We start from the raw sequence: 23,384 nt of genomic DNA on the forward strand, positions 1-23,384 counted from the left end.
CATTCGATTGGTGTATTTCCTAGAGTGTAATATTGCGTTGCTAATCAAACTAGGTAATGCTTGTCGTACAAAAATCGCAAATTCTTTAGTATACATTTTATAATTAGATTAATTCATGTTTAGTTCGAAAAGTTAGCCATTGTATGATGGCCCATTTGTAAATATATTCATTGAATGGCCCCCGGTTTTGAGCGGTGTTAGCATTTGCTTCTTTCTTCAATGAAAGAAATCATTTTGCAATTTACTTGTAAGCAAGGTTTCTATGCTCTTTCAGATAAGACCGTTGGAAATCCTTCTTCAAATAGAATAGACTATTGTTAAGATGTCGAAGATAACAGAATAAATTTCATTAACGAAATTATGGCCCGTATTCAAAAACGTTTCTCAAGTTATTTCTAAATGACCGGTCAAGAATATTTTCATTAACAAAAATAATGGACAAATTGAAATTACATTTGAAACACGTTTTAGAGTGCGCCATCGATTGTGATACCATCTCGACGTAACAGTGCCTTATTGTGCCTTTTAAAATGTATTTATTGTGTTATTTAGGTAATAGTTATAAAGATATATTTCTACAAATTTTTACCGATCGATGTTCATCGATTAATGTATTATTTGGACATAATTAAACTACTTATGTATGTGTTGTAGTAACGTTTTTTTGTCTACTTACACCGTCCTTGTGTATTTTTCGAGATTATGTTAGATGTAGACTTAATTAATCGTAACTTAGTTCTTTTGGCAACTATTAAGTTTATAGATAATATTTGGTTCGAAGTGGACAATGTATATGTATCTAAACGTTTGTGTGTGCGGGTGCTGCTAGAAATATTAACAAAATATGAGATTTCGACAAAACCGTGCATCGATGGTGGTAAATATACGTGTACATGTTTGTATGATTGAAATGCCCTGCTGTATGCTTTACCACATGATTTTGTATTCACCAAACAACTCTGTTCGTCATACCCAACGTATTTACAATTCATTTGGTTTAGGCTTAACTTCAAAATTACGTTTAGCCCACCTAGTATAGAGTTTGTATAAATTCAATAATAAAATTAGGTCTTTATTTTTCGAATGCTACATTGAAAACTTTGCCATATTAGTAAATGTACTTTCTTTGTAAGACTAATGTAATCATTTATAAATAGTTTAAATAGCAACTGTGTAACTATTATAATTAGTTGTAACGGTGCTGGGTTTATTATACATTTTATTTTGTAATCTGTAGATGTCTTGTTGTATTTGTCGTATATAATTTCTTGTTAAGTTACGCTTTTCATATTGTTCAGTTTATTATTCTGTATTGCATGTTTCCTTAACTTAGATTTTAGCTGAGATGACTAAGTCTTTCAATGTTAATAGCTTTGTATTCGCTTAATTTTTAAGAAATAATTCATTACACTGCAATGTGTAGCCAATAGCGATAGCTTAGTAGGTTTTATTAAAATGTTTACATCTGTCTTTTCGAAGTAATAACAACCAATTCAGATAATTGTTTTAAAAATTGTACCTAAACTGCAAAAATACAAGTTTACGATTATGTAGTGAATGATACTAGATATCGTAAACATACATATAATATAGTAAAATAGTTTTTTTTGTTAGCGCCTTTAATACTCAATCAAAATATAATTATACACAATACATAGACCTACTAGGTAGTCGCTACTACAAAACATTCCATGTTGCTTACCATCGCGTCAGTTCGGTGCTTCTGGCTTGAATAATTTTCCGAACAATATATCAAGTAAATATTTCTAAGTATAGCCTTAATACATACATATCTTTCAGTCTGACATGCAAGTTTTCACTGTAGTGTACATTACATGAGTCAATGTTATAACAATGAAATTTTTTTCTCCGATTTCATTGTATATAATTTGGTATATGAATTAAATATTTGTTTAAATATCTATTGTTATTTTTATTTCTTCAGAGATCCATTTTTATGCGTTGCTGGAATCAAATTATCATTTATATAATAAAGGATATGTGTGACACAAGGCAAATAAATAAACAAGATATATTTTAAATAATATATTTACATTGTTAGTATAATATACATAATAAATAAATACCTAGTTAGTTTCTTAGAAAAAGCAGATTTCCTGTTTCACCTTTGTTAATAATTTAGTACCGCCGTCTCTCCTGTTAAAAGTAATAAATACTAATATATAATAAGAATTATTTTTGCGATATTGCTAGTTGAAGGTAGTAATTCGTATCAAAGCAAGAGTAGTTACTTTAAATTGTTATGCAACGTAAATTACCCGGCTCGAGACAAAGACCAGTCGCAGTGATTAGTCCGACCAAGGGCCATGTGACTGGGTGAACTAATGTCATTTTCATATTGTTCAAGTCGCGTTAGTGGGTCACGTCTATCGCAAAGGATTTTTTTCTTAGCCACGCAAAAATGCATGCAAAGATATTGCTTGGTGTAGTGATCTCATTTGGTTAAAATTCCAAATAATTCAATTTACAACTATCAAGCTTTTTGAAGTTATACTTCTTTAGGCGCGTTATGAAAAAATTTATTTAGAGTTAAATTTTACGATGCGCGCGCACCGTGACACAAAATTATCAGTATGAAGTTGCCCACGGAAGATGTTACGGCATTGGACATAATTTAAAAACAACATTCGAATAATAATAGAATTTAATATTTATGTTACACTTAATGTAAGAGAATAATAATAATAAATTTTTATTTAATTTTTCAAATGTAAACTGAACTTTATTGACTATAATGACTCCTTTTCCAATATTTGATTATTTAATTGAAATTAATTATTTGCATGCAATCAAAAACTATTTTTAATAATGCCAAAGAAGTATAACTTGTTACGCACGTACATAACTACATAAGTACACGCACCCTTTTTTTTTAATTAAAGCGGCAAGCAAATGTTACTTATATGCTGTATACTCATACTAGCTAAGTACCTACTTAGCTAGTATGAGTGCTTAAGTACTAATAAAAAACTATCTTCACTCATTTTCACATTATGTATGTCTTGCCAAAATCGTTCTTTGGGAAGGTTGCTAAGACATTTCTGGATCTTTCTTACTAATAATTTTTAACTCCCGTCGAAAAAAGAGGTCAATCATCAGTTTGAAAATTGGCACTACGTGTGTACAGTTTACACACATCGTAGCTCGTGTGAATCGAATTGGATGCGGTTTTCTATTCTTTAGGTGATCAGCCCTTTGTGCCTGGCGCATATTGATTTTTTGATCTAAGACTTTCTTCACAATTATTTCCTTCACCGCAAGCATAACTTTTACAGCGTGCACATAGTAAGAGGAATCAGACTTGAGGTATATAAAAAGAGTGAGATTTTAATATTTTATACGAAAGATTATCTTACCGAAGGTTTCTTGAACTGTGCGTCCTGCGGTAACTCGCGGTTTGCGATCAATTTCTTGTAGTACTCAGCGGATAGCTTAGCTGTTCTTGGCCGAGCTGGGTCCGTGATGTCTACGTGGTAGAAGCCAAAACGCTCTCTAAAGATCAACCAAGCAGTAGGTAAATACAAAATAAACTGATCTCTTTCAACATAAATACTCGTATAATTAGAAAGAGATGAAACGGTACTTTAGCTAAAATAGTAGGTATAAGTACTTAATAAGAGTAAGATTCAAAGCGACTTTTGTTATGAGAGACGAAAAAAAGAATCTATTTGATTTTTTTTCTATATTTAAAAAAAACTGATAGTACGGTGAGACCTAATGGCACCGCTACGTATGAAGTAACGCTGCAAGCAAATTTTATGGACGTAAAGAGCAGCGCCTGTACTATGTAAATTCCAATTGTGACAGCGATACTGATCCCGACGTATTTGTATGCAAGTTCGTTGTAGTTCGTCTCAACATCACGCGAAAGATAAACTCATTATTGACATCGCGATCGCTGTCGGTGCCGCTATTAGAAGTACCGAGTAAGAACTCTGCAATCGAACATACAGAACATAGTATCATTTCTACGGGTACGCCATGAAATGTATGTAGTTTGACGTGTAGGTGTGATGGTGTGACCAATAGCATTTGGTACTTAATTTATTTTGCGTGTCAGTGGTAATTTAACAAATAAATTTGCATAATTCGACAAGGACACTTACGAGAATCCAGCTCTCCATTCGAAGTTATCCATTAGAGTCCACGCGGTGTATCCAAGCACTCTCACACCATCATCGTTAATCACATTCAGTATAGCTCCCAGGTGGTCCTAACATAAAAATTTCATTAAACTTAGGCGATAACAGCCCACGGAACACTTATATTGAATGTTACGGGGAAAAGGTACTACTTATTATATGTAGATTGCAGATTGATTACAAATAAGTTTTATGCAATTTATTTCATCGATTCGAATCGAAATCGAATTGAAAAGAGCAATCAGTCAAGTAACATAGTCGACGTGACTTTGTGGATGGATCCGTTACTGATCTTCAAAATATGACTATAACAATATGTATGTGTCTTAGTGTTTTAGTGTCAATTATTAACGCCTATAATATGATGTTAGATACTGTTTAGTTGGAAATAGCTGATGAATTAAAAATATTTTGACAGAAAACTTTTCCAAAAACTTTCAATAAATTATTACAAAGACAGGTAGTTATGTTTTTAGTCAGATATACGTGCGGCAATAAAATTTTAGTTAGTAGTTATGTAAGCAATGATTGCTAAGTTACTATAAGTTATTTCATACTTAAAGTTAGTTGACATAATACTGATAATTAATATGAGTAATTTGAGGTTTTTGGAGGTAATTTCTGCATCTACTGAACGAATTTTGAAAATTCTTTAGCAAAAGAATATTAGTTGGATTTGAGGTGAAATAATTCTGAAACGAGAACGTTTCTTACGAACGCTGCCTTATGTATGATTAAGTTAAATAGAAGAGTAGTAAAGCTTGACAATGCCTTCAGACGATAGCATAAGCCCTACGCCGCGTTTCTCCGACTGTCTGTTACCGATTTATTAAAAAATACCGCACGAAATTTATTGCGGTTTTCTAGTGAAATTTAGAAGGTTTCGCTATAGATTTATCAAAGTTTACGGGTAAGGGTTGCTTGTGCGATGCCTGGTCGCTAGTAATCTACATATATTTAACTCACGTTAAAGTATTTGATGCGGTCGTAGTCTTCCAAAGTCCCGCGGTCTGAGTAGCCATTTTCTGTGATGTAGATTGGTGGGTCATTGTAGCTGCTCTTACACCAACGTAGCAGGTTAGCGAACCCTGTAGGTACCACCTAAAATGACAATATGTAAAAGTTAAACTTTAGAGTAGTATTAAGTAGCTAATTAAAGTTGTTAAGAAATGACGATCAATGTTGCTACGAAGGAAGGAAGGAAAATGTTTCAAGTGGAAGGACCTTACTACAAAAGCAAGGTTGATTATTAAACTTGATAACGATTCACAATTCGCTTAAGAATAATGATAATGAACGTCTTTTGAACGATAATTAGCTACAGCAATTGATTGTAATGTTAATTTTAATTCGTTTTAAGCATTAAAATAAAAGCGTGTCATTATAATAATTGAATTGAAATAACTGTTAGCGAAAACATCGCCCGCTTTCCTTTTATTTCGTACTGTCTTCTCGCTGTGTGTCATTATAATACATAATTTACTTACTCGGAACCACTCGGATGCAGTAGCTTCGCCGACTTCTAAAGACGTAACCGCTCCGATGTCTTTCAACCAGGATGGCGATTTTGCGATAGGGTCAACTCCTGGGCCCGTAATTAGATGGGTAGTGTAGTGGTTAATACCGAGGAAGTCTGATGTACCCTTAATCCTTTCAATCCAGTAATCGTCGAACTGTTCTAGTCTGGACTTGGGCAAACCCTCGGCTTGACTGTTTTGAGCGACGTTTTCAATCATCACTGGTGGATAACCGCCCTCTTCTGTGAAGATAGGGTGTGCGAACCAACCGAACTGTAACAATATTTATTTCTTTATGTATGCGGCAGACTATACAGGGTCGCCTCATAATAATAAATTTACACCTACACCTACAGATATAACAAGATAAAGTTATTGTAGTAAGTATTCATCCAAATCCTTTGCGAGTGTTAGTAATTTTACCAAATAAATAGTAGAACTTTTATAGCATTAATAAAACATATTCGCATTATTAAACACCATTTATCCACCGATTACTAACATCTCAACTTTATTAATCGATCTATCGTAAAGTTCTTATATTCTTTTAAATATAAATAATATAATATAATCGACTTCGTAAAATTCGTATACACCTACAATTAAAAATGCAAGCATTTTATAAAATTACAAATTAAATACATTTTTTAAATAACTGTCGAGGAAAAGATTCTTTTCTTTTGAAAGATTGATTTCTTTATTTCTTGCTTAACGACCTAGATAAAAATAATTAGACATTTAATTGTTGTCAATTTTGTCACTGGAAATTATCATAAAGGCATTATATACAATAGTACGATTACTAGATACGTATTTATTAGTTTTTTTTGAAAATCTGCTGTATGTTTTAATATACTTATGCAAGTAGAAGATCAGCTATAAAAGGTAACTTACATCTTTTCCTTTAAAAATTTAATCTGACACCAAGACGTATTTTCCTATAATATACTTTAAGTAATTACCTTAAATTGATTGGCTACTTCAGCTAACGCCACTTGTTCTGGGTCATTCGGATCTGCAGGTTCATACCAGATAGAGTTAATGGAGATCATGATTCTACCATTTTGTTTTGGCCTGTAACTCTCGTTGTATAAATGGTATGCCTCAGCATGGGACTTCAATAGATTATCACTACACAAGTAGTTCCCAACACCGTGACTGTCAATAGCTGGTGCTTTCTTGATATCACCGTACGCATCTTCACAAATTTCGTAAGGCTCATTGAAGGTTATCCAGGACTTGATTTTGTCTCCGTACTCTCGGAAGCAGAAATCGGCGTACTCACTGAAGTATTGAATCATTTTAGGATTGGCGAAACCACCTAAGTCCTGAAGGGTTTGAGGTAAATCCCAGTGGAACAGCGTTACCTGTAAAATACATAAATATTAGGTACAAGCAGTAGTCATGGATTTCTATTTTGTTACAAAATTTATGTAGCGCATTAGTTTGGTACTAAATGTCATCGTTATACATATATAAAAACCCCTATTTCCCTTGGTCACGGCATCACGCGTGAACGGCTGGACCGATTTCGCTGATTCTTTTTTTGTAGTGTTTGTTATTGTCAGGAGAAGGTTAAGAAAAAATTAAGAAACTTCCGAAAATTAGAAAATTTAAGAATACTTAACCACCATACAATTCAAACTTTTTTGATGTACCTACCTAACCTTATGGCGTTTGACATAACATTGACAGAATGCGTGCTGCAAATATCGAAAAAGAGGATGTAAGAAAAGTTTATCGGGTCCGCTAGTATATATGCATAAATATTGAACCCATTTCAACTGCATTTCAATTGTAACTTACTAACGATGCATTTGCATCTTTAGACAAAAACGAATCTAGTACGAAAGGTATTATCCGATTATGACTTAAGTACGTAAAGTCAATGATAAAAAATGAAGTCATCTTATTAGTTACTTTCTCACGATTAAAGAACATAGAGGTAATAGCGAATTTTAGCTCAAGTAATTATCAATTTAATTCTAGAGTGACTTTTTTACTGTAAGTAGTTTTATAATGTCAAAGTTTTTCAGTTAAAACGTATAATATGTAGCATCCATCTAAGTCGCAAGTAGTTTTAAAATATCAGCCTTAGGATAACAAAGTGCCTACCCTCCCCTAGCCTCAATAGTTAAAGCCCAAGAAGTATCTGAATTCCATTCACGGCGATATAAAGAATCTTACCGGTTGGTAGATATACAAGGAATAAAAAAACAATTGTTTTATTTTAGATACAACAGAACTTACCAAAGGCTCTATATTCTTTTCAGCAAGAGCATCGAGAAGATTGTGGTAATATTGAACACCCTCAGGATTGATTTGGTCGACGCGACCCGTAGGCAACAATCTTGCCCAAGAGAATGAGAATCGGTAGAAGTCTACGCCAAGGTAAGCCAGTTCCTCAACATCTTCTAGATATCGGTTGTAGGAGTCGCAAGCTACATCACCGTTAGTGCCGTCAGCTACCATCCATGGTTTGGTATGGGTTAAATGGTCCCAGACATTTTCAGATTTTCCTGCAATACAACATTTCGTAAATAATCATAGTAGATTATAAAAATAAGTCGGGATTTCCTTCCTGACGCTATAACTCCAGAACGCACGAACCGATTTCCACGGTTTTGCATTCGTTGGAAAGGTCTCGGGCTCCGTGAGGTTTATAGCAAAGAAAATTCAGGAAAAATTTCAACAGAAAAGCGGGATCACCAAACGAAATGTTACATAAAACGAAGCCATCTGGTGGCGAAACGGAGTTCGCCGAGTTTGCTAGTTTCGTATATAGAATGAGGTACAAAGGTTTTGCAAAATTTGAGTAGGCTTTGAAACGTCAATACCGAACCAAACCTGTTATATCTAGAATTGACGTTAAGAGGAAATAAATTTATAATTTTAGTTTTCATTACAATTCACCTTCCGAGATACAACTTAGGATGACAAGTGTATTTAAATTCAAGTCACGTGTATCTTTTGAGGTGTGTTCATTGACAGTGTACTTAATGTTTATCAGTATCGAACAATAATCTATTTTTATATTACATCTGTCACATGAGAGGAAATTAGATAATACATGATTGACGAGCAAGTTAAAATCGATATAATATTATGGCTTAGTGACATCGTGTTTAATATCTATTCGAAAACACTTATTTCTAATCCGATATACACTCCGTTTATATTTTTATAGTCTTGTCTAGGTGGCAGTATTAGTCGCCCGGAGAAAGAATTAATTTGTATGAATTGGTTATACCTTCTTAAATCATGTATTAAAGATCTTGTTACCATGGTACTAAGTCTGAAGTGTTTGTGTGAACGGTCTATGTAATGAATGGTAACATGGTAACAACCACGGTATGATCCTTAATCCAATTATAGAACGGGCATGTTTACTTGTCTGTATTAAAGTAAATATACAAAATAAAGAGGTTAAAATCGTCGACTTGTCGTAAATTAATGAATTAAGTAATAAGAATGACATAATAAAAGAAAATAGGTCTAAATATTGATGACTATTATTTATAATATATCACTCACCGCTGACGTTCCATGCTCCCTCGATTTGATGGGCTGCTGTTGCGACACCAAATGTGAATCCTTCAGGGAATTTGGTGTAGTGTGCTTGGCTCCTGTCACAAAAACAAATTATTAAAATCGACCAACCGATCCAAGGTTTCCAAAAATCATATAAATTCGTTTTTGAAATATATTATTTATATTGTTTTAATGACTAATTTATTACAATGAACTCACACGTGAACTTAAAACAACATCTCAGTTAAAACTTGTATTAAAATATTTTATTAATTTAAATATAAAAATGGCAATATATATATCATTTATGCAAACAACAAATTGATTTTAAGACATTGAATATTCAACATTATTCATAATTATACAAATTAAGTTGAAGTCTAATAATGGTGTTATATCTTACTGGTGTTATAAAACTTTATTATATTACGTGTTAGGTGCTTTAATAACATTTTATTAACCCGCTAGTGAGAGTTTTCGAGGTTGACTGACATTAACTTGTTCTGTATCCACTTGCCTTAGTTCAAAAACAAACCAGTCTTATCAGCTGTTTTGTGGCTATGGAAAGTAAGCAAACATGTACTTACGCACAAGTGACTGCCACGAGGACGATAAAATGAGACCAAGCCATCGTGTGTTGACGATGCCACACTCCCGCGCACTGCCGAGCGCCTCAACACTTTTCCCTTTTAACGTTGACATTTCGTATCTCAAGTGGCATAGCTTCAGATAATGTCAAAATAGTATATAGATCCGCATAAGACTTTGCTAGGGCCTATCTATTTGAGACATTATATAATCACCCTTTCTGGGGAGGCTCTAATCTAATCTTTAAAAATATCTCAGAAGAAATATCAATAGTTGGGTGGATTTGATGAGACATATTCACGTAATAAGGAAATACTTTTGCGAATTATCAATACCTTTGATACGAAATCTTAGAATGAAAGATTTTTTTAAGTTTCATCAAGTAAGCCCTGCATAACACAGAGATAGTCCACAGAAGTAGCGAATGAATGGGCAAGTAATATAGCTCGAGTGAGAACTTCGCGGACTTTCCACGTATCTGATGGGCTGAATGGTCGAAATACGAACGATAAACCACGTTTTATTATTCCGATTGGTTGAAATCGTTCCGGTTGATCAAGCCACCAACTAGAATTTGAAATTGTTGTTAAAAATGCAAACCTAGGATGCTTGCAGCTTGGGTATGAAGAAGTATGACTAAGCGAAAGTAACGGTTACAACTTTATGACCGACTTCTTAAAACCATTTATAAGTTACAATTGACTTGTCTTGTAGTGTAATAGCATAACTGAAAAGTCTCTAGTTACATACATTTATACCTGGATTTATATCAAATAGAGTTATGAATAAAATTTTAACAGAAATTTCACGAATTTAGTTTTAAATTTGATAAGGAGTAAATATAAGATTAAGATTACCTTAGGAACAAACTCTCACAAGTGACGTATGTAACAGCGAATATGAATAATGGATAGATTAAAGGCATCATAACTATAAGGCACAAGAGCAATGTCCCAATAAGTTTAAGGAACGTGGGAAACGGTGCGCCGTATTTCCACAGTGATTTGATGTCTCCCAGAAATTCCTTACATAGGACCCGCACTCGGCCAAAACCAGATGAAGAACGAAGCTGATAAAACATTTTTATAGTGAACATATGTGTAAGCAATAATGTAATATATATAATAGATTAATGTAAAATATTTTATTACAGTTAACTCTTAAAATTTCCTACGGCTTGGCTACCCTATACGTATATTAAAATTTTATGTATGTTGTTTATAACGGAAACAGTTAAGGCGCAATAGAACAAAGAAAACTTTCAATTTGTTGAAATTTTATAGTATGTTATCCTTGTTAGATATAAGATATGTCTTTGAAGTATGTTAATATTACAAAAATTATGAGTGAACACTGTATAATACACATATGTATGCGACATAGTATTATTGGCTGTTCATTTGCTTTGGTTAAAAATACGAATATAAAATAACTATCTCGATCTCGCAAAAAACAAATTAATTTTTATTCAAGTTTTTAAGTCTGATTATTAATTTAACTTTTCGAGGAAAAAATATCTTCTCAATTTCAGTTCATTCACCGCTCGTCTAATATTTTATTTTTAATATTGTCAGAAAACAATGGAAATAATATATCGTGCATTATTAATCACTTCATATAGAGCAGGCTCTCCCACAATCTCCATAATATCGTATTAAATTATTGTTAAACTAGCTCTACCGGTAGAATATTTTTATATATGTCACCCATTGATATATAAAAAACCCAAGATGCACAGTCTCGAATAAAAGTAACGCTCGAAAGTGTCCCGAAACACTATTTCTGTCATTTTCTATAACAGTATGTCTATAACAGTATATGTTACAAGCATATATTATTGCAAATTCAACCTTACGCGAATTGCTTAAAGTTGTTATTACAACGCAGTGTATACGTACTTAAAGCAATAAAATTTTACGACCGACCGTGGTCGGTAGGACAAGGTATTGAGTGGAGTCGAACATTACTTTTTTATTTACAACTATTTAACATAATTTTAAATTTATCCGACTTTTCGGGTGCTTTACAGCGTGCGTGGTCACGGTGACTAAAGACAAAAGGTGTTGGATGTTAAATATGTAGTTGGAAATTTATAATAATACATAACTTTAATCCGGTTAAAAAGTTTTTTCTTTAAATTAAAAAATAATTTGTTAGTAAATATATTTGTCAAAAACTACACACAAAAAAGTTCAAAAGTACATAAATTTATTTATAAAAAAAAACACAAATAAATAACATCGACTCCACTTATTAGACGCGAGACTATTTGAAATGAGTGCACAATTTAGAATGTTGCGCTCATTTTTTCAGGACGTTTTTTAGACGTTGATTGTGCATCTTGGGTTTTTTATATATCAATGATGTCACCGTAAAATTGTAAACACCGTAAGATTGTAATCTATCTCGCGAGATTATAAACTGTCGAAAGATTGTGAACCTCAACGAACTGCTTACAATTTAACGTATTATTATTCGGTAGTTATATGAAATTGTTGGAAAGTAAAATTAATCTGTAATTGACCAAAGAAGTTTGAATGATAACTAAGTTAGTGTAGTACAATCTACCGAATAATAATACGTTAAATTGTAAGCAGTAAGCTGAGGTTCACAATCTTTCGACAGTTTATAATCTCGCGAGATAGATTACAATCTAACGGTGTTTACAATTTTACGTTAACATATACATCGTATTAGACAATCATTTCGGATAAAATTCCTTTGCCTTGACTCTGGTTGTTTCCTAGTAAGATATAAATTGTGGATAAGTAGATTACAAAAAAATGTGACCTTTTAAAAAGGAATTTCCGCTAATTAATTTTTAGTTTCGCTGAGCCATATTCAGTGTTTCAAGACACACTTTACATCTGTCAGATTCATAAAATTTAGGACCTAAACCTTCTGCCTACCAATCTTAAACACTTTTTGATTCTCCGGGAATGCAAACGTCCACGTTTTAACGGTAACATAAATTATTAAAATATTTATATAAAGACTATACTTGACTGTAAATTAATATAAATTTATGAAATTTAAGATAATGGAGCTACTACTGAGATTATAATCTAATCCAATTAATTTATAATTTACGTACTTGCACCATGAAGGCTTTGTTTGTTCGTCGATACGGTTTCATTTCACGTCTATTTTTTAATACACATTAATTTTGAAATGTAATCTGTATGTTGTATTTAAAATATTGCTGGACTACATTATAAATTATTGTTGGTTTGTTTTGGTTTTGATTGTCGCCTTTTGTCATTGTCATTTTGTATTTGTATCTTATCTGAATTAAAAATTTCAATGTGACATACAATATTTATTTTTTAAAATCGACTATAACCTTTTGGTTCTAAAAGTATGCAATATTTTAATGTTACGATTCATAAGTATTTGCTCAAAAGTTGACATTGGTAAATCAGTTGACGTTAATGGTTGCAGCTCCTTACAAACGTTGTGTAAAAAAAAATGGCGATTAAAAAGAGTGGCGAAGAGTTTATTGCCAGTTCTTCTCTTCCGTTCTACGCCCTTTACCCTCATGCGCCTAAAGAAGTTTCACTTCAAAAGTTAGTCATATAGCACCTTGTGTATTGAACTTGACTAACTCCGTGTCAGAATTACAAAGAATTACGCATTTTAAAATGAATATATTTAGTTTTATGATAAAATACTTGAGAATATAATAAATTACGTCAATGACATTATACAAAAGATATTAAATAAAACAATAAACTTCGATGTGTTATTTTTTTTTATTTTTATTAATTAAACATATAAGATGATATGTTTTTCATATTTGAACCATCGAATTTTTAATACCGTTCATAACTACAACACCTAATGTAATATTGAAATTTTCTAAATCGGTTAATAAATGACGGAATGTCAAGTTAAAAAATGGAAATATTTTTTTGTGTAGGTACCTACTCAAATCAGGGATTAGGAAACTAGCACAAGGTTTAATTTTTGAATATAGTAGAATATACTATAATAACATATATGTATATACGTCGCTAATTATATAAAAATGAGTTGTGAAGATTTTATCTTTAAATTATAATTTATAATATGCCATAATGATATAATTACAACTCATACGGAGTACGTCTGAATTTTTTGTATTTTGATAATATAGAAATATAAAACAAAGTTACTTTTTATATTCGACATTTTTATTTAAACACATTTTCAATTTGACTGAATCCTTAAGAAGAGAGTTAAAATTACTGTGTATGAAAAAGTAACTGGTCATAAATTACTAATACTTAACAAATTTAAAAAGTAATTATTATACGTTTGATACGTAGGTACGAAATTGCGGAAATGGTGAGTAATTAAATTAATTAGTTAAAATTATGTAGTTTTATGAATACGACTTAAATAAAATGCCTATTCATATAAATTTTTTACGAAACTTAACAACAATCGGCCTCGTTTTAAAATTTAGAAAATAGATTGTACCTTGTTAGTTACTATAGTGACGATGGTTTGTCCATGTAAAATAGTAACTATAACAACAAATTCAGCATAATAAAATGGTAATCTTTAGTACCATTATGGTATTTTACCACCGTTACAGTTTTTTCCGTATATAATTTCTTTAGAACATGTCTATCCTATGTTGCGGACGTAAGGTGTGGGCTTTAATATAACCGGCGAGAAATTTACCAATTTCACGTAGTCGAGCAATAAATACATCGTACAAAGACAAAACCTTCCATTGACAGATACAGATTCCCTCTGTGCCACATTTGTTGATCTAAAAATAACAGATAATACATATTCAGGACAAAAATTCGCAATGGTGGAAATGACTGTAATACATACGTACAGTCGGTACTACGTCGTTTTCGACTTTTACCAGTGACTACGCCTCGCGATCTAATCATCACTACGGACTACGTTTTTCGTACGATAGAACCAGATTACGTAAAATTTCAAGAACGATATGAAGATATTTAATAACATTGAATTCAAATTTGTTTTATAACAATAAATTAAGGGTATGTTCCGATATACACTGCGAGTACTGTATAGTGCTCCCACTGTTCAAAAATTTGTTCCGCTATGGACTGCAGTATACAGCCGCAGCGTCCTAGGAAATATATGACGTCACAAATCCCCGCTATACTTCTACTGCGAGCACTGGCGTTTTCGAGGTAAGGTACTCGCAGTGCTTTGATCACGTGATCAATCAAAACCACTTGAATGCCTAACGGCTGATATAACTTACAGTTTAATAACAAACATTTAAAATTCTAACTTACTTTCTTTGTAGTATTAATTCAATTGACAGTTAATATTAATATAGATTTTTTTAATGCGATAATACTCCAATAATAGTTTTTCTTGTTGAATTGAAAAACTTTGATGCACTCATTTGAAAACTGTGTCGAAAAACGAAGCTGACTAGTATACTGGACTGCGTTCCGTTTTAAATTGTAACCAGTATAGCTGGCTATAGAGAAACGGTTTCACAGTATACTAAATTGACGGTACTCTGTACAGTGGTCGCAGTGTATATCGGAACATACCCTAAGTATCAGAGAAAGATATTTAAAATATATAATAAGAATATCCTGTCAAATATTAAATAGTTTTTGCTATGCTTTTCAACTATCATAATAAGCAAGTAAATAAAACAATTTTTATTGTATATAAATATATCGCTTAACTAAGTATTATTAAAGTGACGACTTAACTTAACCCTTTTAGTGTGGTAATTTTCAAACAAATACCTTTTATAATGTATAAGTTGTGACAATTGTAAGGGTCTGTGTAATAATTTGTAGCGCTTGGTTTTAATAATATTTGTTATGTTGCATATTATAATTAAATAACCACACCGGTGCTATTTATTCAATAAATAAAAAAAAAAAAAACACCGTTATTATTCTATGACAAACACCTAATAATAAAAACACTTCAACTTAACAATAACATTCTTAAAATTAACACAAAGAATATTTTTTTTAAATAAATTACAACCCACTTTACAAGCTCGCACTATAATTAATTGCTTTCCAGCAAACAAGTTAAGAGCAGGGTAAATTAGCATTATTCATAAATATTTATTTTTTTACGTAATATTTTATAGAATATATTTAATGATTATACATAGGAACTGGAAAGACGAAATTATTTAAAGTAAGTCTCAAGTCAAAATCTAGTTATACAAAGTTAATCTTTAAATAATAATAATAAACATTAAAACATAATGCAAGATGAATAAACACATATTATAATTGTTAAGTTAGAAAAATTTTGTAAAGTAAACACGCGATACTAAATTGCCTATTAGGAATAACGTAGAGTTCTAATGGTGAAATAATTTTTAAAATAGCTAGTAGTCGTTTTCGGGCCTATTCAATACAAACGAAGAATCTGATCTATCCTCTTTATAATATTTGGGTAGATTTACTGAGTTTGTCGCAAGAACAATAAGTAAATACACATAAGTAGCTCATTACAATGGCCACTTCCTTGAAAATGAATTACTAAGAAAAATGATACATTAAATTTAGTTATCTCTGAAATATCTTTTATCATATAAAGTTATTGAGCCGAAATCGTTTATTAAAACCTAAACGTAACAATCAAATATTCAGTATTTACAATTTACTTAACCTAGTAATAATATAAAATATTAAAAAGAAAATTAGAACAAATTAATTAAGTTATTTAATTCCTAATAAATGGAAAAGGGGTCGATAAAAAACTATCATAATTACTGTGATTTAAGCTTTTGAGTGGAGGAAATTGTGACATTTCATCCTTAATTAAAATTGCCACAAACGTGAATCTGTTAAAGATATGAATGATTAATATCTTATAACCTTCGCCGAATGTGCTTTTCGGCTATGATGCTCGAAAAACGTATATATTGAAAACAAGCCTATAAAACAGATAACACACGTGTGCCAGTGCCAGTGTGTGTGAATATGCCTTAACAGCTCTAGGAGTGAACATACCATGTGGTGGATCTTATGGGTAATATTAACTATCTTGGTTTGCGTGGAGTGGTTGGTGAAGTGTAAAGAATTTCAAATTATACCCGGACCAAAAGGAATTTATATACTTCATAATGCACTCGATGTCATTATTGAACCAGGTATGTATTTTATTGATATTTCATTATACTCGTATTCTTACTCCGACTTCATTTTTCAATTGTTCAATTCAAAAATCGTTTGAGATTTTATTGCATTTTTACCAAGTTGATTTAATTGATTTCTTTCATTTGTTAGAAGTATATTTTTTACTTCTTTGTATACATTTTTAAATACGGTACAGTAAAGTAAAGCACGTTCTAGCAAAATAAAAAAAATATATAGAAATATAATAAAAAATATTTTTTTAATATATTGTCATCTGACTATTAACACACACATTTAATTTCATTAGGATTGATAGTCTAATGATTTAAATCTTGAAATAATTTTTTATCTCTGGTTTAAAAAAAAAAAAAATTTTAATTTTCAGCGAAACTGTTTTCATATTTAAGAACCTGGGCCAATACTTATAAAAGCCTCTTTAGATTACAATTAGGACCAGTTAAGGTTATACTTATTCATAATCCCGAAGATATAGAGGTAAATATAAAAAACTTTACTAAAATAATTATCTTTTCTTTTATACAAAGTTACGCATAAATAACAAAGGAATATTAAGTATTTTTATATATATTTGGGGTTTTTATGTTGATTAACGTTAGTTTGTAATATTTTTTTAGAAAGTGATAAATGGAACAAAATATACCACTAAAGGATTCCTTTACTACTTTATCCAGCCCTGGTTAAAGGAAGGCATACTTACTAGCAAAGGTACTGGATAAACTTACTAAGCTACATTATAATTTTCACATACATTTTTTGTTTACTCGCCAATGTTTATATTACACAATTTAAACAAATAAAAAGAACAAGTTATCGTTTAAGATGAATTTTATAATGCATAAACTACCTTTTTAGTGAGTCGAATAGAGGTTTATTTTAGTTTTCGTACAACATACTAAATTATAATTCTGAATAAATTTACAGGTAAAAAATGGCACGCGCGAAGAAAAATGATAACACCGACGTTCCATTTTAATATATTGAATAATTTTAAGCGAATCATGGAACATAATGTTGAAAAACTCACTGACCACTTGGGAAGTGAAGTTAATAAGCCATACACAGATGTTTCAGAGTTCTTACACGACTTTACTCTTCATACTATATGTGGTAACAATTTTATGTATTTTTAAAATATCGCTTATTACGAACGCGCCTAGAGCCACAATCTTATCTAAGCATCTGTCAGATTTTATAGAGATATAACAAGATCTGACAAATAGTTAATTTGGTTTGAGATACGCCTAGTACATAGTAGTGGCTATATTTTTGGCCTTTAAAAAAACGATTCATTAAAGATATTTAAGGCAGGCCTAACCAAAGCCAAATTATGTATTTTACCTTCCATCAAAAAAAATCCATTGTCAACCATTGTTAATCGGTTTTTGTATGTTTTTAAGTTTGTGTCTTCTCAAAACCTTACAGAAACAGCGATGTCTATCAAATTAGACGAAAAAAGCAGCGATTTTAATGAGTTCAAGGAGAATATACACAAATTAATACATTACGCTGTATACAGGGCTCAGAGGGTATGGATGTATCCAGATTTTATTTTTAACTTAACGAATTTGGGTCGAAAGCAACGAAAAGCTTTGGACATTCTAGAGTCATTCAGATCTCAAGTAGTAAAAAAGCGGCGTGAATGTAAAACTGAAGATGTATGGATAAATGATGATGAACAGTCGTCAAAGAGGAGATTGGGGCTGCTGGATATTTTATTACAAGCTGAGAAAGACGGCCTAATTGATAATCATGGAATTTGTGAAGAAGTCGACACTTTCTTGTTTGGGGTGAGTATATATTGCTTTTGCTATTATGTTAGTATGGGTGCACTGAAAATCAGTGCTGATGGTGACAGCAACTTAAAATCACCTGTATATTTGTCGTTATATCGTGTGTGCTGTAATGAAATAAACGGTTTTCCTTCTTTCTTTTTATCTTCTATTAAAAGTTACACAGTACCGGAAGCTTATTAATATATTTTTAACTTTTGAACACGTGTTAATCTATGCAAATTAATTAAAGAATGCTGAATAATAAACGCGTTGATGAATAAAACGTCCAGATGACATTGATAATATAGATAAACCATTACATTAAACTAAGGACACCTAAATAAGAGACACGATAATAATATAAATAACGTAATACTTCCTTATTATCCAGCCTATTAAAGCCAAAAAGCCTAGAAAATGTATTCAGAATTATAAAGAGTAAAGGAATAATTTTTCTTAGTAGCAGTGTTGGGCACTAGGCCACTAGGCTTTAGCCTACGATTCTCATCCCTGAGGTCGTAGGTTCGATTACCGACTGTGCACCACATGGACTTTCTTTCTATGTGCGCATTTACCATTAAAGAAAAACATCGTGAGGAAACCGGCTTGCCTTAGACCCAAAGTCCACGGGCATGTGTCAGTCACAGGAGGCTGATAACCTACTTGCCTATTAGATTGACAAATCATGAAACAGATACAAAAATCTGAGGCCCAGACCTAAAAAGGTTGCAGTGATTTATTTTTTATTTTTTTAAGTAATAATTATCAAATAAACTGTTATTATGCACGTATAATTATCAAACAATTGCAATATTGATTTAAAAAATAACTGAAATTTACTTTAGGTTATTTTCTTTGTATGGAACATTTATGGGTCGAAATTGCAGTCCATTGTGCTAAACTAATATGAACTACATTTAATATCATTAATAGGTTATCTATGTATCAAAGTAATAAATTAATTTATTTGTTTCAGGGCTACGACACAACTGCGATTGCTTTAAAATTTATTATTTTGCTACTGGCCAATCATAAAGACGTTCAGGTACGTAATAAAATACCAAGATTAACGCGTATTACGCTTCTACAACCAATGTCTGGTTGAAGACGCGTAACTGGTGTGAGTTTTACTCAAAAATTAAAATCGTAGAGGAGTAGAAAATAAACAAAACTTGCCTATATGATATAGAAACACAAAAATATGTATATACAATACATAAAACAATGATATACTTTTACAAACAAAACATATTATTGGATACATATCGTAGTTTGTTTAAAGAAGGAATTGTATAAATTGGTCCTCGTGGTAACCGAGGCCGACTTTGCTAAATACTACATAATTTCAATGATTGATTAAATAACTACTTCGACGTAACCGAATTTCTGTGTTGTTTCTTTCAATAACTGGCTAAGATAAACAAGATTACATTTTTGTACTATTATTTATTATTACCATTATTTCTTATTTGTATTATAACTTTGTAGCTTAAGAAAATTGTAAATACAATATACTTAATTGTAATTAATAAAATGGTTTTACAATGGTAAACAATTGCCTATTAGCCGCTATAATAACACATTATTTATACTACTATACTATACTAAACAACTTTTAGCATTTATTTGCACTTTTAGCAAACCTATAGGTTTGCTAATTTTCTAGTGTCACAGTGTTTGTAACCAATCTCCGAAACAGCTTGACCAATTTATGGACATTTTTAGCCCACCCCGATTTTGTTTTTTTATATTTTGTAAAAAAATATTATTTAATTATTATGTAGAATTCATTGAACACTTAAACGATTACTATGGGGACTTTTTAATAGCGATATTAGTACTGTGGTAATCTCAAGTCTTACTTAACTCGATTACTGGATAATTTATTTGACAAAACATTTGCCGGTGCAGATACTTTTTATACATATAATAATTTGGATATTGAATCAGATAAATATAAGGTGCAAATCAAGTTTTAGTCATTATATATAAACCCTCTACACATCCTTAACAGGAACAAAATGTTCTAATTTAATTGCATGTATATCATATATAAGATAAGAGGCTGTAAAGAAGCCAATACATCAAATGGTCTTACTTTTTAAAACCCCACAACCATTTCAATGTTTTGATTTTGAACACATAATGAAAAAAAATTGCATTTATTAAGTTTATTTTGTATTTGATTGCAATTTTCTACGTTTAAGGCATTAATGGGAAACTAAAGAATAATATTTTTTTTTTACAATTATGTAAGTAGTATTTAAATAATCCAAAGGTTTCTAGGTTGTCGGATATACCACATAATAGCAATACGAGTAAATCGTTATAACACTGATTTTTAGAGTTGTGTTGGCTTCAGCGTGCGACTTTCATCGTCATAAGTTCGATCCCGACTGTGCAACTATTGACTTTATATGTGCGCATTTCGCTCGTACACAACTCGTAACTGTCGCTCGTAAGTTGAAGGAAAACGTTGAGATTAAACCGCCATGCCATCTAATAGAAAAAACAAAAGTTTATGATACAAACATCTCCAGATCCAGATGTAAAAGGTCGTACCACCACGGCTTTATACTACACTAAATGAACCGAATACTAAATTAACTCAATTCTTTGTATTTGTCAAATATATACAGGGTTATTGGTAATTCGACATATTCTCGTTAGGGGATATTTGTGATAATTCTGATCCTCACATGCATTGTAATTCTGTGTAAAAAAAGTATTTTAATTCTGTGTAGATAATAGAATTATTAATTTATAAAATAATGGTTGATTAATTAAATATATTTAATATCAAAATCATTTTATAGGATAAAATTATAGAAGAATTTAACACCATAGTGGGCTCTTCAAAAGGTGAAATTACAATGGCAGACTTGGCAGAAATGAAATACTTGGATTGTTGTATAAAAGAGACTATGAGATTATATCCACCAATACCAGCTATTACCAGAAATATTGATGAACCATTGAACCTTCGTAAGTTATTCTCAAACAAAAGAATTACAAATTATCAAAAAATCATCAACTATATTAGTAAATTCCTCTAAATGCCATATCAATAACATAAAAAATTTAACTTAAGACATAATATACATAGTAGTATTTTTTATTTTGATAATAAACCATAAGTTTATATCTAACAATAAATTATTATCACGTTACTAATTCATTAAAAACAGGTTTTACTAGTGATAATTTGGATATATTATTAAAATGATATTAATATATTCTGATTTAGTCCAGGTGATTCCAGTTTTTATGACAAAATACCCGTTTAATAAAAATCATCCATTTATATAGCAAAATTTATCTAAGACGATTTTTAAAATTTTCATTTACACCAAAATAATTGCAATATATTTTGATATAGTTACTTACGTTTTACAGGGGGTTATGAAATCCCAACTGGAACGGAAGCTGTCATTTTAATATACGACCTGCATCGACGTGCGGATCAGTTCGTTGAACCTTTGGCGTTCAAACCCGAAAGGTTTTTAGCCGAACCAACTTGGCACACCTACTCCTATATTCCATTCAGCGCTGGCGCCAGAAATTGTATAGGTAATTTTATGATCTATATATATACGTATAGATATGATCCAAAACTTAATTGTGTTAGCACTCCAAAACCATCACAACTGCTGTATAGAATTATATTATACTCGTTAAAAAAGTTTTATTATGATGATGATGAATTGTTTATATAAAGGGGGCTTTAATTATAGTGATCAAATAGTATGGTGTGGATCAATTTACTAACGAATTTCTCAATTCTTCTGAGCATTAAATGCAATAACTCTGAATTGCAATTGGTTTGTTTCAGGACGTAAATTTGCAATGATCGAAATGAAGCTGGTCGTACTGTCATTGCTACGACGATTCCACCTTTTACCAGTCACAAAAACCGAAGACCTTGTATTTGCTACGGACTATGTTCTACAAACGACGCAACCAATTTACGTCAAATTTCAGGATCGATATAAGGAAGCACACTAAAGTAAATTAAATGTCGGCTAGTTATGTTTCACTTAAATTTTAATTATTATTATATATTTGTTATATGAGTACAATGTTTTTTCCTTCGAGTCAAATTACGCTCAGCATTTTTTAGCTTAAACATTTATTGTTTAGTTGTTTAATCTAGATAACGACGGAGTTCCGTGCTACCATTACAAATATGGTTAAAAAAAATGAGGTCCTATTTAAGAATTTCCGTTTGTCGCTTTATGAGTAGATTGGCCAATTTTTATTTGTTGCGTTCGTGAGTAAGAAAAACGAATTAAAATTTTTAGATTGGTTAAAACATGCCTCATACGCCTTTACTTAGCTTCACTTAACCAATAAAAAGAAAAAACTTCGTAACAACATTTTAAATAAACAAATTATATTATTAATTAATTAGCCATTGAACTGCACTTGTATTGTATTTTATTTGTATGGATTATGCTTTAAGTGCTAGGTCACACAATATCCTAGAATATCCATAAAAAATATATTGTTGGACAAGTAAAATACTTTTTACCCTATTTATGATAATAAAAACACATTGATAATGTAGGTACTGACAATTAATGGCTTTTCGTCTAACTTTATGACTGCCATTAGACTGGATTATATAGATTACACACGTAGGCACAATCTACTAAGTATACAACAATACGATACCTTACATGTTTAGGTATAAAA

At 31.2% G+C, this 23,384-nt stretch overlaps 2 protein-coding genes across 3 annotated transcripts; one reads left to right on the forward strand and one right to left on the reverse strand.

The window, feature by feature from the left end:
- Nucleotides 1–296: 296 nt before the first annotated feature.
- On the reverse strand, nt 297–9,943 carry LOC125052920 (myrosinase 1-like). 2 transcript variants are annotated; one of them, XR_007117518.1, is made up of 10 exons: nt 9,799–9,943; nt 9,215–9,306; nt 7,931–8,199; nt 6,643–7,047; nt 5,651–5,953; nt 5,130–5,264; nt 4,128–4,234; nt 3,378–3,513; nt 2,088–2,157; nt 297–1,965 (listed from the first exon to the last, which is right to left on the reverse strand). XR_007117518.1 is itself a non-coding variant. In XM_047654044.1 (9 exons), the coding sequence occupies exons 1-9, from the start codon at nt 9,840–9,842 to the stop codon at nt 1,942–1,944; spliced, it is 1,515 nt and encodes a 504-aa protein (XP_047510000.1). In that variant the 5' UTR covers nt 9,843–9,943; the 3' UTR covers nt 297–1,941. The 2 variants fall into 2 exon arrangements, 1 of the variants encoding a protein (XP_047510000.1); XM_047654044.1 differs by lacking the exon at nt 2,088–2,157.
- Nucleotides 9,944–16,443: 6,500 nt separating this feature from the next.
- On the forward strand, nt 16,444–23,321 carry LOC125063735 (cytochrome P450 4C1-like). The gene is made up of 9 exons (XM_047670358.1): nt 16,444–16,910; nt 17,282–17,391; nt 17,532–17,622; nt 17,839–18,024; nt 18,340–18,704; nt 19,666–19,734; nt 21,506–21,674; nt 22,086–22,259; nt 22,522–23,321. Exons 1-9 carry the CDS (start codon nt 16,772–16,774, stop codon nt 22,692–22,694), a joined length of 1,476 nt encoding a protein of 491 aa, XP_047526314.1. The 5' UTR covers nt 16,444–16,771; the 3' UTR covers nt 22,695–23,321.
- Nucleotides 23,322–23,384: the final 63 nt, after the last annotated feature.

Source organism: Pieris napi, chromosome 1 (genome assembly GCF_905475465.1).
Source record: "Pieris napi chromosome 1, ilPieNapi1.2, whole genome shotgun sequence".
Taxonomy (NCBI): domain Eukaryota; kingdom Metazoa; phylum Arthropoda; class Insecta; order Lepidoptera; family Pieridae; genus Pieris; species Pieris napi.

Excerpts from the sequence above, each read along its gene's own strand:
- LOC125052920 (XM_047654044.1), bottom strand. The coding sequence starts at position 9,842 with ATGGCTTGGTCTCATTTTATCGTCCTCGTGGCAGTCACTTGTGC. Across the intron at positions 9,307-9,798 it reads CTCGTGGCAGTCACTTGTGC|GAGCCAAGCACACTACACCA; the intron begins GTAAGTACATGT and ends TTTTTGTGACAG. Across the intron at positions 7,048-7,930 it reads AAAAGAATATAGAGCCTTTG|GTAACGCTGTTCCACTGGGA; the intron begins GTAAGTTCTGTT and ends TGTATTTTACAG.
- LOC125063735 (XM_047670358.1), top strand. The coding sequence starts at position 16,772 with ATGTGGTGGATCTTATGGGTAATATTAACTATCTTGGTTTGCGTGGAG. Across the intron at positions 16,911-17,281 it reads CGATGTCATTATTGAACCAG|CGAAACTGTTTTCATATTTA; the intron begins GTATGTATTTTA and ends TTTAATTTTCAG. Across the intron at positions 18,705-19,665 it reads TCGACACTTTCTTGTTTGGG|GGCTACGACACAACTGCGAT; the intron begins GTGAGTATATAT and ends TATTTGTTTCAG.